Below are 15,835 nucleotides of genomic sequence, written 5' to 3'. Positions count from 1 at the left end.
TGACATACATCCCTAGCACTGATGGAGTTCTTTTTTTTTTTAACAAACCAAAATCAATGCAGAAAAACCATGGTAAACAAGAAATCAAAACTGCAATATATAATACGATATGGAGGTGGTAAGTGCAGTGAAGATAATGAAGGAGCAGAGGGGCCATGGGATGGAGGAGCACTCTTTCAGATGGAAAGTTTAGGGACAATCTCCTTGAGAAGTGGACCCACAAATAGAGTGCTGAGTCACTCCAGGGAGTTAGCCGGGCAAGCATCTGGGATTCAGAGATCACCCCCAAGAAGGATCAGCAATTACAGGGCTCAGGAGGAGAAGGAGAGGGAGGTCCATGTGGCTGGGACCTAGGAAGGGAAAGAAGAGTGGCCACATGACCTAGGAATGGGAGCCAGTGCCAATTTACGGAAGGCCTTATACATTCCTAGAATATTGTATTTCCCTAACACTGGGAATTGAAAGTAATTCTTGTTTGGAGTTATCTCAGTAATCATTCAATTTTCCACTTTATTTTAACCTTCTTTTGGAACCCCTCCTAAGTGGGGCCTGAAATGAGAGCTGTAAAACTTCCTAAAAATTCTAATACATAGTTATTTTTTTATGCTCACTCTTAAAGTGAGTTACTTACTCTACATGACTTATTTTTCCAGACAAAATGTTAAACTGAAGCTATGGAAAAACACCTGAGTAGAAGTCTCAGGAAATCAAACTCCTAATGGTTTAAATATCTGAAATACGTGAGAACTAGTGTCCCAGCATTTGAAGTACCGGCTCATAGCTGGGTTCCAGCAGCCGGTGAGTGGAATACATGTATGCCCTGTGCAACGACTCACATGCACCAACAGATATTTTGTCCTATCAAGTTATCAAACAGATCCAATGGCTCCAAAATGGTTAAGAAACACTGTTTTCACCTCACTGTGGTCACCATTAGGACCTCTGGTAATAGTACCTGTGCTCCTACTCCTCAGCCCTGCCTTTTTAATCTCCTCGTGTGTTAGTCAGATTTTTCACTGCTGTGACCAAAAGACCCCACAAGAACAATTAGCGGAGGAAAAGTTTATTTGGAGCTCACAGTTTCAGAGGTCTCAGTCTATAGACAGTGGGCTCCATTCCTCAGGGCCAAAGATGAACATCATGACGGAAGGGTGCAGCAGAGCGAAGCAGCTGGGGACATGGCACTAACAAGCAAAAGTGACAAGTGCTCAACAAGAACAAAATTTATACCCCAAAGGCACCGCTCCAGACACAGCCTACCTGCCTACAGTGACCACTCAGTTAACGCCTATCAGGAGACTAATGTGCTGATTAGGTTAAGGCTCACATGAGCCAGTCATTTCACTTCTGAACTAAACTTCCTTCCTTCCTTTCCTTCCCTTCTTCCCTTCCTTCCTTCCTTCCCTCCTTCCCTTACTTCCCTCCTTCTCTTCCTTCCCTCCTTCCCTTTCTTCCCTCCTTCCCTTCCTTCCCTTCTTCCCTCCTTCCCTTCCTTCCCTCCTTCCCTTCCTTCCCTTCTTCCCTCCTTCCCTTCCTTCCCTCCTTCCCTTCCTTCCTTCCCTTCCTTCCTTCCTTCCCTCACTTCCCTTCTTCCCTCCTTCCCTCCTTCCCTTCCTTCCCTCCTTCCCTTCCTTCCTTCCTTCCCTCCTTCCCTTACTTCCCTCCTTCCCTCCTACTCTTCCTTCCCTTCCTTCCTTCCCTTCCTTCCTTCCTTCCCTCCTTCCTTTCCGGGCATTTCAACCCAGAGGTGCTTAAACACTGAGCCAAATCCCCAACCCTTTTTTATATTTTATTCAGAGACCGGGTCTGAATAAATTGCTTAGGGCCTTGCTAAATTACCTCTGTCTCCTGAGCTGCTGAGATTACAGCTGTGTGCCTCACCTTTTGAACTTTCTTGCATTGTCTCACACACAAGCTTTTGGGAGACACCTGGTATCTAACTACAAGACTTAATACAAGTTTGTATCTTCAAAATGACAACAATTCCATGTTTAGAGGATGCAGCACAAGAATTCCAACTCATCCCCACAACAGACCAGTGTCCATCTCCTTTAGAACAGTAAGGACGAGATTTTCGAGCCCTGAGTAGGCAGTGTCGGGGACCCTTGCCGGCCTGAAGCAGCCATGAAGATGGATGTCACCCCTCAGCAACCCTTAAGATTAAGGGATCAAAGACTCTGGGGGTAGGGGATGAGACAGGGATTTAGGATAGAGAAAAAGATACACCAAGTTTTGAAGGAAACTCCCACAAACCATTGAGATGCAGAAAGCACAGCTGTAAATCTCAAGCAACCTGCCCGGGACCACATTCTGGTGAAATGAGGGAAAGGTGCAAGTAAAGAAAAAAACTGATGCAAAATTATGCAGCTCCACCCTGCCTCCTCCTCCAGTCCACCCCTGCTAATACTAACCCCCGCACCACCAGGTACCTTGTGGTCTGTCCACCTAGAGATGGTCCACTTCTTCCTTGAGTATGTATTTCTTGGTTTACCCCAAAGGCATCTCTCTTTTGAGACTGCCCCCCACCAATATGTATCTACTTTCTTAAAAAAAAAAAAAAAAACCTGTCTATGCCTTTAGGGGGGGCCAGGAAAGGGGACACTGGTTTTACTAGAGGACAGTGAATTTTGATTTTTCTTCAGCATGATTTCATTCTTCCTTTTGCTTCAAATCCACAGCTTGACAAGATCCAAGGATCCCTGTAAGGAAATACGCTCTATTGGTTCTTTCAACACAGGCAGTGGAAGAGGAGGCCAACAATAATCACACCTGCTGGTGTGGCTGGGAGAACCAAATGGCTCAAGTCACATGCATGTGGCACTTGACATGGCAACCAACTCTCAGCGGAAAATTGTTGCTACTGATGACAATAAACCACACAAATTTTAGATGTGTGTAAAAACAAAGTTGCCTAGAGACCCATATTCTAAAAGAGGAAACTGAGGAGGAAGAGAGACCTCCAGCTGCCGGAGCTTTACTGGTGTACCACTGACATGATGCTGCTGTGCTTTCTCCAGTGGGCACTCCAGTAGAGGCTGGGGTCATTCTGGGGATATAGCTTGAGGCTGCTGGAAGCCACGCTAGATGCTGCTCAAGTCTTTCAGTGCAAGGATTCAGAAAGAACTCAAGCCAAGGGTTCTAAAATTCTCACAGTTTTAGGGTCTGCCCAAACTCTTCTCCGAATGAGTCTGTACTTTTTTAATTGAGGAAATGTATCTTGAGTATGCCAGTGACCTTTCTAGGCAGGGGGGTACAATGGGAATAATGTCATAAACCAATAGACCTACCGATGAAAGGGTTTGTTTTAATTCTCAGTCATTACAGTAACAGATACCCCAAGCCTACAGACCTCGAATTTTTTTACATTCACATATTTTCTGGGCACCTGTGGTTAAGTGGGAACTATTTTCAACATTTTTGATTTAATTAAGGTCAACAGGGTAACTTCCAACATGGAGGTCTGCCTTATGACAGTGGACATGCTTTCCACCATTCCTAACGACGTAAGGAATAAATGATTAGGAGTTTGACAGCAATCATGAATTCTGGCAAAGGTTTGGTAAGGGATTTGTGTTCTCATTACAGATAGAATAAAGCCTGTCTCTTGTGTGTGTGTGTGTGTGTGTGTGTGTGTGTCAATTATAAATGCTTCTTTTTTTTAACTTTTATTTTTTCATTAACTTTTTTTGACATTGATTTTTTAAAAATTCTTTTCATACATGTATATGGGGTAATAAAGCGTCTCAGTCTACCATCCTTCCCATCCCCACCCGCCTCGCCCTCCGCTCTGTGCAATCCAGAGATCCTCCATTCTCCCCTAAGCCCCTCCATATCTGCTTCTTGTTACCTGAAAAAAGAGCAGGGGTTTTAGGAGACTGCGAGTGGAACCATGAACGCGCCCACCGCACGCTCAGCCGCACGCACGGCAAAGTCAGAAACTTCGGGGCCTGAAAGGACTGTACTCCCCCAGAATCTGCAGTAACATCAGTTTCTCGAGGCAGCCAGGTCACAGCTGGTGCTCAACAAAGCCCTTTTAAACACCCCGATGTTAACTGAAACGGAAGGTCCGTCCATGGGCGCCCTTGGTATGCCCGCTCCTCCAGCCGCTCGCAGTCACACACGCTGCTCTGGACGCCTGAGTCACCAGTCCTCGCCGCCTCCCGCGGCGTGGGCGAGCGATTCCCATTGCGCAGCAGAAAGGCAGGGACCCCGAGAAACAGGAAGGGCCCCGCCGCGGCCGCTCTACAATCCCGCTGCGCCCGCCCGAGGCCACGCCCTGCTCCCGGCGACGCTCTCCGTGGCAACCGGCGCTTGGCAACGGCTCCCGCAGCCTCGCGCGGCGGCTCCGCCCCGCGCCGCTGCGTCACGAAAGGCGTGTTGCGTCACCGTGGCGCGCCGGAAGTGGCTGCAGCTTCCGCCAGAGACCCCGGAAGTGGCGGCTTCAGTGTTTTGCTGCTGGCGCTGACTCCGGTCTTGCGATGGGTTGTGACGGGGGAACGATCCCCAAGAGGCATGAACTGGTCAAGGGGCCGAAGAAAGTTGAGAAGGTAAGCGGTGTGGGCCCGGTGGGACTGCGAGCGGTGGGAAGCGCGGAAGGCCCGGGAGCGAGGGATGGTGTGGAGCCCGGGGTTCCAGTACCTAGCCAGCTGCGCTCTTCTGTCTCTTTTGGGGGACTCAGAATTATCAACAGCATTGAGAGCGGTACTTATTGAGTGCTTGCTGTTTCCATTCACTGGGAAGTAGGTTTAACATGCCGTGTCGTGTAATTTTCACAACAGTCCTACTACGTGCTGTCATCCCCATTTTCAGACATGGAAATTAAAGCTCAAAGGAAAAAGTTGCAGAGCTATTAAGTGGCAGAGTCAGGATTCGAACCTTTTCTGTGGTTAGTAGTGATGATTCAAATTGCCACTGTTTATTGAGCTTTGTATACATCTATTTCGCTTCCTCAGAAGTCTTCCCGAACTGCATCCTTATCCCATAAAATCAGGTCCTTCTCTTTAAAACTATTTTGTCACCCTGAATTCTTGGTCTATGATTGATTTATGTCGATCTCCCCACCACACTGTGAACCCCTGGTGACCGCGGCTGCACCCATTTGTCTTCTAGAATTAGCAGAGTTTCTGGTATAGTTACTATTTTGAATACCTGAGTGAGTGAATACATCCAATTTTCACAAGTATTGGAGCAAATTATGTGTAATTGTCATGTTAATGGCAGGGAATTTGAGTTCTGTGAAGTTACTTAAAGTGATTCAAGTCACACAGCCAGTAGGTAGTGAAGCCAAGATTATCTTTCAGTAATCTGAGATTTCCAAAGTTAGCATTAGTAATGGCTTTTCTTTTATAACATAAGGTATGTAAAACATGTACTACAGTGTCTGGCACGCGTGTACACTCCATTTATTCTTATGCAGTATTCAGAGAAGTTTTTTTTAAAGATAAATCCCATATATCAGTATTGTATTTGAAACACTCCTGTGGTTCCCATCATGTTCAGAATAAAATCCCATCAGACTGTGTGTGAACAGACCCCTGCCTATCCTTACCTTATTGGCCACTTTCTATCCATTTTTATTCTGCTTCAGCTACACAGGCCTTTTTCCTCAGCACAAGTTATTGCATCAGCCTGAAAGGTTCTTCACTAGGTAGTGACATCATTTGTTTCTTCATCCAGTTCTTCACTTAGCAGTCACCCCAGTCTTCTAGCTGAAGTACCATTCATTTCCAGCCACACTCTATCCTCTGTTGTTTTACTTTTCTTTATTAGTACTTGTCACTGTAGTTCCATGTTTATTGTCTCTCCCCCCATGTGGACAGGGTCCTTGCATATTTTACCTCTGTAACATGTTTGCCACATAACAGATAATAAATTCATGTTGAATATGAGAATGAGTGAATACCCAGGAGGATGAAGTGTGCCCTCTGATTGTACCTACATGTGCATGAGCTAATGCTGCATAGAAGGAGTAATTTGTCACTTTTCTCCCTTTCTCAAACTTTCCCAAAATCTTTTTTGTAGTGCGTGTGAGTTTTTTTTTTTTTTTTTTTGCAGTGCTGGGGATTGAACCCAGGAACTTGTGCTTGACAGGCAAGCACTCTAGGAACTGAACTATATATCCCCAGTCCCCCAAATGTTTATCGAATCAGTAAAGGATGATGACTGAAGAGGTAGGGGATCCAGACATGTATCCTGGACTTACTGAACATGATTTTTCAAATCTGCGAAAAATATGGTAGATCTACTTCATTGGTTGCAGGTCTCTCCCTTTGGGATTTTCCAGTATGAATATTGATAAAAACTATTTAAGCTGCCAAATCTGTGGCTCTTGGATCTGAAGAATGAATAAAAGAGCAATTGCAATAGTTTTTTTTTTATTTTAAGTAATAGAATAGTGATTAAGAATATGGTGTTGATGGGTGTGGTGATACATGTGTGTAGTTCCAGCTACCTGGGAGGCAGAAGCAGGAGGATCCCTTCATCCCAGAGGTTCAAGGCTAGCCTGGGCAAATTGGTGAGACCCTATGTCCAAAAAAAAAAAAAAAAAAAAAAAAAGAAGTGATCTCTAGAGCCAGTCCGCCTGGGTTCCTAACGGAGTTCCTTCATTTGCTGCATGACCTTGTACATGTCACCTAACTTTTCGGTGCCTTTGTTTCCTTATCTCCAGTGGTGGGGAAAAAAAAAAAAAAACTAACTTGCAGGGCTTTTGTGAGGATTAAATGGCTTGTCATGACAATTGCTTAGCCCAGTGCCTGGAATACAGGGCACTTAAGTTGCCACTGCAAAATTTAAAAATTAATTCAAGGGGAATTTTATCTTTTCCTATCTTCTCTTCAACCATGCTGTTCTGTTACAGTATTTCAGATTGCTATTGTAGGAGTGAGGGCAAGTGGGCCCTGGAGTATTATGGAGATGAAAATGTTGTTTGAGGGTCGTGGAGGGCTTTATGTCTGAATTTTCAGTGTGGATGTTTTACTCCATTTTCTGTTGTTATAACAGAATACTCAAGTGGAGTAATTTTTAAAAGAATTTCTTCTTGTATTTCTTTGGGGTGGGAAGTCCAGTTGTCAGGGGGTTCAATCTGGTGAGTCCTCTTGTTTCTGAGGGGTTCTTTCAGCTGAGCCTGAGGTGGCCCAGGGCACCATGTATCAAGAGGGGTGATACAAGAGACAGAGTCAGAACTGTCCTTTATAACAGACCTACTCTCAAAATAACTCCCTAACCCATTAATCCAAGAATGAATTAAAATCTCTTCACCAGGGCAGAGCCCTCATGACCTAGTCACCTCCGAAAAGATCCCACCTGGTTCCACCTCTTAATACCTTTCAGTGGGGATTAAAATTTCAACATGAGGGGTTTTTTGTGTGTAATCTTATTGGTGCATTATAATTTATTTAGAATAGTGAAATTCATTGCAGTATATTCACTCACACTTTCATTGCTCAGCACCTCCCCTTTCCCTTTCCTCTTTCCTTCTCTAGTCCCCATCTGTTTTCCTTTCTGTTTTCATTAACTCCCTCCCCCATACACTTTTTTTTTTCCTTTAGCTTCCACATATGAGAGAAAACATACAGCCCTTGATTTTCTAAGCCTGGTGTATTTCACTTAACATGATATTCTCTGGCGCCATCCATTTTCCTGCATAATTTCATTCTTCGGCTGCATAAAACTTCATGTATATATGCCACATTTTCGCTCAATTCTGCTACTGCAGGAGCCTTGCCAATTATTAAGAATTTATTAGTACTGGTTGTTTTTTCCTGCATGGTCTTTCCAGTGCACTCTTAAGATGCAGATGTTAATATTTGTTTGTAACTTGAATAAACAGTTTAATGATACGATGTAAACTTTCTTTGTATCATGTTTAGATGGACCTTTATTTAATATAGTATTAAGACTTTTTAAAGCCCCACTTTGTGTTCTTTGGTTTTAAAAAAATGATTATCTTTGATTCAAAAATAAAAACAGTGGCATTATTAAATAAACTTTTATATGTGGAACCATGTCTCATGTGTTCTTTAGAGGTGATATGAACTGAGAGGGCTCTCTTTTCTTTTGTCAGGTTGACAAAGATGCTGAATTAGTGGCCCAGTGGAACTATTGTACTCTAAGTCAGGAGATACTGAGACGACCGGTAGTTGCCTGTGAACTTGGCAGGTATGGTTTCTTTGCTTCATCAAGATGAGTTTATTCAATGATTTTGAAGAGCCCTTCATTATATAAATATAGTTCTTGAATCATGAAATAGGAATTAACTGAAGTAAACTTATGAGGCATAGGTTATCATTCCCTGTCTCTGAATAAAATTCCTTAATCAATTTGATTTATTTAATCCATGGTTTGAAAAGTCAAGGACCAAGTTATAACTATGTAGAATTATAAACAGAAAGTCAAGACGCCTTGTGAGGTATAGTAGAGAATGGTGGAGGTTGGGGAAAACTAGAGAGATTGTATTCTGTAAAGAAGGAGCAGCTACCCAGTTCCAGCCTTTTGTAGTTCAAGAACATGGGCCCTTCCAATTTTTGTTTTTGGAAAAAAGTTGAAAATATGTACTTTTACATTGAATTGCACAATTTCTATAATCGTTCTTTGAGTTATATTCAATCCTTAGATTGCCAGTCTGCCGCCCTTGATTTGAACTAGTTTCTTTTTATGCTCTGATAGTAGTTGAAACAAGTGAGATGTACTTTAGTAATGCAGAGCATTTCCTTTATCAAGTGTAATGCTTTTGGGGTTGCATTAAATTTGTTCTTCCCTCTGTGTGGTTATTTGAAAGTTGATTATTGCCCTCATATTTTGACTAGTCCTTATTCTTGCAGACTTTATAACAAAGATGCCGTCATTGAGTTTCTGTTGGACAAATCTGCCGAAAAGGCTCTTGGGAAGGCAGCATCTCACATTAAAAGCATTAAGGTAAGACGAGTGACGATGAAGTGCTCCGGGGTCTCAGTGACAAAGTTTATTTTATGGAATTCATGTACTTGAGAGTAAGTTTAGAAATTTGGATTTACAATCACATCCCATCACCTGATATAGCTGTTCTTGGGAGGTCATGTGAATCTCAAGTCTGGAGTTCCCACTCATGTACTTTCTGACTTAAAAATCTATTGTGCTTTCATGTGAATGAATGTGCTTTGAAAATTCTTAATGTGTTGGGAGTATTATTTTTGTAATTAAGATTCACGTATTTGAGGACTAGGGATGTAGCTCAAAGGTAGAGCACTTGATACTATGCATGAGGCCCTGGGTTTGAGCCCCAGCACTGCAAAAAAAAAGAGATTCAGTGACTTAAATTTTAAATTTGGAAGCTACTTTCATATAATGGCAGAATTTTCAAAGGCAGATCTCTATTAAATTGTGTTGTTACCTCCTGCTTATTAGAAGTTCTGATTGGCAATGAAATTCTTCCATAACAGTGGAAAAACAAGATTTTTAGTAAAGTAAGTTTGTTGAAAGGACAGACTCTTTCAAATCTGGCTTATGGGGAAATTCAGATAATAATTTATTATGCCCTTCATCTCAAAATGACTACCTTTAGTCCACATGGGTAGTTGTGAGATGCTTAAACTAGAACCAGATCCCCTGACTCCCAGTCTAAGTCTTTAGGGTTTTTCTTTTCCCTTTTTTTATCATGATACTAGGCTTTGCTTTTGATTTGAATTCTTGGAGTGATTACAGGATACGCTCACTTTAGGCAAAGTAATAATTCTGAAATGTTGCTAATGGTAGTGCTGTACAAATTGCTGTGCTGACTTTAGTTAATCTTTTATTTTGAGAAGAGAATTCATTTCTGAAAAACCCATGGTAGCACAAATCTTGCCTCAAAAATTCAATTATCATTGAAATTAATTCATATAATTCTATACTTAAAAACATACAATATTTGTTGTATATAGCTGAACTTTTAATACAAAAACACACACACCTACATACATACCTCTCTAACAAATCAGAACAGTAAAGAAAAAGAATTCAAGTGAAGTAATGCAGGTACATAGGATTATCACTGCAGCCCACAAATACTCTGAGCAGAGAACTCGATGAGGTGGTTGTTGGCCCTTACCCAGGAAGCAGGCGGATACAGTGGCTTTCCTTCTGAGACACTCAGCTGCTCCTTGGTGAGTTGAAATCAAAATAGGAATGAATGCCTTGAATGCTGAAGTGGAGCCATGGCATCAAACCATCTGTGAAGCACCCTGGAAAGCCTCGTGTTGGACTGTGACAGTGTCTCCTGACAGTTTTCTGTCTTTCTTTTCTCTTCTTTTCTTTTCTTTTCTTTTCTTTTTTCTTTTTCTTTCTCTTTCTCTTTTCTGTCTTTCTTTCCTTCCAGTGCTGGGGATCAAACCCAGGGCCTCATGCATGTGAGGCAAGTTCTTTATCACTGAAGTACATCCCCAGTCCTCTGTGCAGTAAGTTTTGATGTGGAAAGATGCTTATCTTTAAATATTCACAAAAACAAATTACTTAAAAAATCTACGATGGCCTTTGACTTAGGATGATTTGACTTAGGATTTTTTGAGTTTATGATGGTGCAGTGATAGGCATTCAGTAGAAATCCTGCTTGGCATTTCGATTTCTGGTCTTTTCCCAGGCTAGTGATAGGCAGTGCCCTACCCTCTGGTGATACTGGGCAGAGGCATTGAGCAGCTCCCAGTCCATGCTGTGCCCACCGTGGTGAACTCCAGTGCTCTAATGCCCTGTGTTGCTGAGCTATGGTGCTGGGCCAGTTAGGCCTGTTCAGCGCATTTGCACCTTACCATTGGTTTACCAGGACATAATCCCATAATAAATGGAGCATCTGTACTTGGTAGTAAGTGCCTTTTGAAAATCCTGTTTTCTGTACAGTGTATGACTTAATATTTTATAGTGTGTTTCTTGGTGGTCAAAGAAAAGTATCTATGGAGAAGAGGTTTGGCTTAGGAGGGATGAAAATACCATTTCTCTGTTGATTTAGGGGTTATTAAGGCAAAGGATGATCCATTTACCAAATGAATTCTTAGAATGTTACTCACTTTTCACAGAACGTGACAGAACTAAAGCTTTCTGATAATCCTGCCTGGGAAGGAGACAAAGGAAACACGAAAGGCGACAGGCATGATGACCTGCAGCGGGCACGATTCATCTGCCCCGTGGTGGGCCTGGAGATGAACGGCCGGCACAGGTGAGCCAGGGTCGGTGGGCGAGGGCTGACCAGTGGTGGAACCTTGTAGCCGTCTCTCTGACCACGGCTGCTTAGCTGTGTTGTCTGTGGAGTTTTTGAGAGTAGGAAACCTAAAATAAAGTGGAACTTAAGAAAGTTCTCTTGTGACACAAGACCCGTGGCTATTTGGTTATCTTTTCCTAAGAGACAGAAAACAAAGGGAAATGTTTTTCATGAAACAGCCCCCATTCCTCATGATGTGGCAAACGTTGTTACAGGCCTGTAGGCCCAGCTGGTAACACTAACTTGCTTTGAGTTTATAGCTAACACATTCTCTAACTTGTGCCTCAGAAATCTTAGGGTTGAGATTTATATAGCAAATATAAGTGAATTGTATATTCTCCTCACTTAAAAAGTAGAAATGTTGAGTGGACTATTAGATATTTTTTGTACAAACAAAATCATTAAGCCCTTTTCCCACCCCATAGAAGTATCTTTAATAACGGGTAATCCAGACTGCCCTCTGGAATCTTCTGTCTACCTCATGACATATTGCACGATAGCATTTTTGACTGTTTTCATTCAGGAGCGGGGGGGCATCGTAGTGAAGTAAAAATTTCATTGCCTGTGAGCAGCTGTCTATACTCAGGTGTCCTGGCACGGTGTGTACACTCATCTAACAGATCAGGGCCGCTTCCCGTGCCAGGTAGTGTGCTGAGTGTGCCAGAGGGACTGACCCCCGTGCTCTGGAATGGGACGCTTGGGGAGGAGTGACACATAAGGCCCAGGGAACTTTTTCTTTTGGAGGTTATCCTCTTTAGGGTCAGTCTTGAACCTCACTAATTAGAACAAACAAATATTGTGGGGGGTCCAGACTCACTTTCCTAATCTTGTCCCACTTCTTCCCTATTTTTTTTTTAATATACAGATGTATATCTGTGAAAGTCATATACCTTAAAATTGGCCACTTTAAAGCACACACATAGTGGCATTTAATGCATTCACATTGTTGTGCAGTCACCACCTCTGTCTAATTCCAAGACATTTTTTATCACCCCAGAAGAAAAATCCATACCTGCTGAGCAGCCACTCCCTGCCCCCAGTAGCTACCAGTCTGCTTTCCATCTCAGAGGATTTTCCTGTCTGTTCTGGTTATTTCATATACATAGAATCATAAAATATGTGACCTTTTATGTCTGCTTTCCTACTTCTTTTTAAGAAGACCATAGTTCACCCCTCAGGAGGAACTTGACAAGAGACAGAGCTCAATGGCAGGACTTTGAGTAGGAGCTACCTGCAGCCTGCTGCTGTGCCTGTGGCTCCCCTGGTTCCTTCTCTTTTCTTCTGCTGGTTAATCTCTTCCCCTTTTTCTCTTCCCAGTTACTTGAACTGTGCCTGTTTTGACTTTTGTCCTGATTAATAGAGCCTCTGCACTAGAAAATTTTTTGATGTGTTGATATACTTAATAAAGATTGCATGAAAATTTTAAATATACAGAGAAATAGAAATAAATTGCTAGTGTAGCAAACATTGGATCTTTGTTTAAAGAAAATAATTTTCCTAATATATTAATAGCCATTCATAAGATTGGATATTTTTTTAACCCTAAACAGCATTTTATTAATTTACTGCAGTTTTATTTACTGGATTTTTGTTAGGGTGGTCTGCTTCTGCTATAATCCCTGGAATATTAGAGAAAATTTCTGTTGTGCATTTGTAAGGGACCATGTAAAGCAAAGTGTGGAAGTGCTTTCTGCTCCTCCAGTCCTGCCTTCAAGGCTCATGTTATAAGTTGTTTGGCATTTACTGTCTCCTTCCCTGTATCACACCCACGTCACACTTCTCTGCAAACAGGCCTGTGAGTAAACATGTATTCTTCCACATGGTCACGGGATCCCATTAGGCATATTTTGTAATCTCTTCTTTTTCCTCTTCCCTATTTGATCCAAACATGTTTTCATGGCCTTGCATACTAGTTTGCCTTATTCTTTTAATAGCTCTGTCGGTATTCATACTTTGCTTAACTATTCCCCTACTGATGAGCATTGGGGTGGTTTCCTTCTCTTCTTTGTTATACACAGTACTGTACGTTACTGTTTGGGTGATACAAATACATGTTTGTGCATTTGTGTACTTGGGGCATGTTTCTATACAAGCGCATTTCTTTTTTCTTCCCTTTTTTGTGGTGCTGGGAGTTTGCATGTTTCTTTTTTCTTCCTTTTTTTTGTGGTGCTGGGAGTTGAACTCGATGCCTTTGCACATTCTAGGCAAGTGCTCTATCACTGAGCCACACCCCAGCTTTAGAAGAAAATTTTGAAATGATTCTTTAATTGCTATGGCCAAATTGCCCTCCTGAATGTTGTGCCATGTCATGCCCACCTACCAACAGATGTACCTGTCCTCAGATGGTTTCCACTGGATATCCTTGAACTCTTATTTATTTATTTATTTTTTGGCATCCTGGGAATTGAACCCAGGGCCTTGTGCATGTGAGGCAAGCACTCTACCAACTGAGCTATATTCCCAGCCCTATCCTTGAACTCTTTAACCAGCACCTGTTAACATTACATATTGTGGAATTGAAATTTGTTTCTTTAACATTTGAGGTGAACCATTTTTTCACATTCTTTTCTTAATATTTCTTTTGTGAACCGTGTATTAATGCCCTTTTCTCATTTTTCTATTGTATTTTTATCATTTCTTTTAAAGACCCCTTCAAATAGTAATAAATAAGCTCTGAACCTCATATGTATTTAAAACATCTCCTTGAGTTCCTAGTCTCTCTTTTGATATGTTTGTAGTTTTAGTTTTAATACTTTTTTAAATTTTGGAATACTGACTTTCAATAGGATAAATTTAACCATTTTTGTCTTTGTGGTTCTTGATCTTTATGTAAACTGAAAAATGCTAATTGATAATGTAGTTGCTAATTTTTAGTTCTTGTTTAAGCCATTCTCCATGTTGGACTCTTTCTCCAGGTTTTGCTTCCTTCGATGCTGTGGTTGTGTGTTTTCTGAACGTGCCTTGAAAGAGATAAAAGCGGAAGTTTGCCACACAGTGAGTTCTTGCCATACTCTATTTATTCCCTTGGGTGGCTGAAAAAATCAGATTGTCTAGGTCCCTCCCTCTGTCATTTATGGATCCTTAAGTTCTTTCTGAAACAGATTTGTGAGTTACTTCCCTGCTTAAAACCCTCCTGTGTCTCTTTTTTTGGTGAAAGTACAGACTCATCAGCTTCTTGTGACCTGACAGTGACCAGCCTGTGCAGGTCAGCTCTGAGCTATTCCTGGACATGCCACTCTCTCCTGGGCCTATACTTCCTCTACTCTGACCTGCCAGCCTGGAGAACCCTGTTCCCCTGAACCTTGGATGCAGTTCTTATTTCTTAGTGAATCTTTGTTGCTAGTCCTCCTTCCATAGTCCCTGATGCTTTGTTACCCATTGACCTCCTCATGATGCAGTGTGTATTTGTGTGTCTGTTTCTGGACCATGAGCTTTTGACGGTAGGTAGATGTGTTTCATCTTCTGATCTCCAGTGCTATTCCCTCTAGGACTTGTCCTCCACAAACACTCACATAAGTGAGGACATGCCTTGGTGTGACAGCTAGCCTTCTCAGCTCACAGAAAGGAATTACTGATGATGTGGCTTCTATAATTGTATTGCCAAAACCCCAAACCCTCATGTCTTTGGTGTTCTGCTGGCCTTGGAAAGCCTGGCATTTAGTTTAGTGTCATGGATGCCAGAAGTTCCTGACTGCAGTTCACCTGTATTAACTGGCTTGGGCTTCATTAGACCTATATTATTTCCCCATGTTGTGGATGATTTTCCGTCAGCAGCTTTCATGAAGCAATTGTCATGGACCAGCCCTGTCCTAGTACCACTAGGTGGTGTGTCCTAGAGGAAGGGATCCTTGAGTGTCCTGCCCTCAGGCATCCCACTCCAGCTGGAGAGATAGACACTCAATAAAGGAGCAAGACTGTATTGATAGTGATGGGTGCTTGGAAGCAAGCACTTAAGGTGGTGACAGAGGAAGAGAGACTGCACTGGTGGAGGTTGGGAAGGCATCTCTGGAGGTCTGAACCAAGACTAGAGGAAAAGAAGGAGCCCGCCATGCACACTTGAGCAGCAGCATCCTAGGCAGCAGAAGTAGCATGTCAGCAGCTCAGAAGTGACAGAGGACTTTGTGAGTTCAGGGAACAGAAAGTGTGGCCATGGTGGAGGGCAGACGAGGAGAAGTAGTGGAGGGTTAGGTAGGGGTTACCTCATTCAAGGCCAGGGTGGCCACATTGTGTGTGTGAATTTTATTGTAAGATCACTGGAAAGCCCGAGGGCAGCTTTAAGCCAGATATGCTTTAGATTTAAAATTATTCCCTCTACTAAAGAAGCTGCACATGAAGGAGAACCTACTTGATGATCCACTTACAGGGTTCAGGCAGGTAAAAGCTGATTGGTGGTGCAGAAATCAGTGGAGGGCATTTGGGGTGACTATGAATGAAGCCTTCATAGAATTTGGAAACTTTCATTAAGTTTCTTTTTTTTTAGAAAATAGAATTGACCCTATAGTTTAGTTGGCAGTATTTATAATGTCTCATGTTGGAAGACGATGTTATAGGTGTTCCAAGAGAAAATAAGATTTAGGTGACAGGCTCTTTGCTCAAGGAAACTACAGTCCTACAGGAATCAAGTTACCTGAG

General features: G+C 42.3%; 1 protein-coding gene across 1 annotated transcript in view; it reads left to right on the top strand.

The window, feature by feature from the left end:
• The first annotated feature begins 4,415 nt into the window (after positions 1-4,415).
• Positions 4,416-15,835, top strand: part of Rtf2 (replication termination factor 2) — a 37,774-nt gene continuing 26,354 nt past the window's right edge. Inside the window, exons 1-5 of the mRNA XM_047541905.1 lie at positions 4,416-4,547; positions 8,063-8,157; positions 8,820-8,913; positions 11,022-11,161; positions 14,119-14,197. Of these exons, the coding sequence (XP_047397861.1) occupies positions 4,479-4,547; positions 8,063-8,157; positions 8,820-8,913; positions 11,022-11,161; positions 14,119-14,197 (477 nt within the window). The 5' untranslated portion in view covers positions 4,416-4,478. The remainder of the gene's footprint in view (positions 4,548-8,062; positions 8,158-8,819; positions 8,914-11,021; positions 11,162-14,118; positions 14,198-15,835) is intronic.

This window comes from Sciurus carolinensis, chromosome 2, assembly GCF_902686445.1.
Source record: "Sciurus carolinensis chromosome 2, mSciCar1.2, whole genome shotgun sequence".
NCBI lineage: Eukaryota > Metazoa > Chordata > Mammalia > Rodentia > Sciuridae > Sciurus > Sciurus carolinensis.
This window is presented reverse-complemented; position numbering and strand designations above follow the sequence as displayed.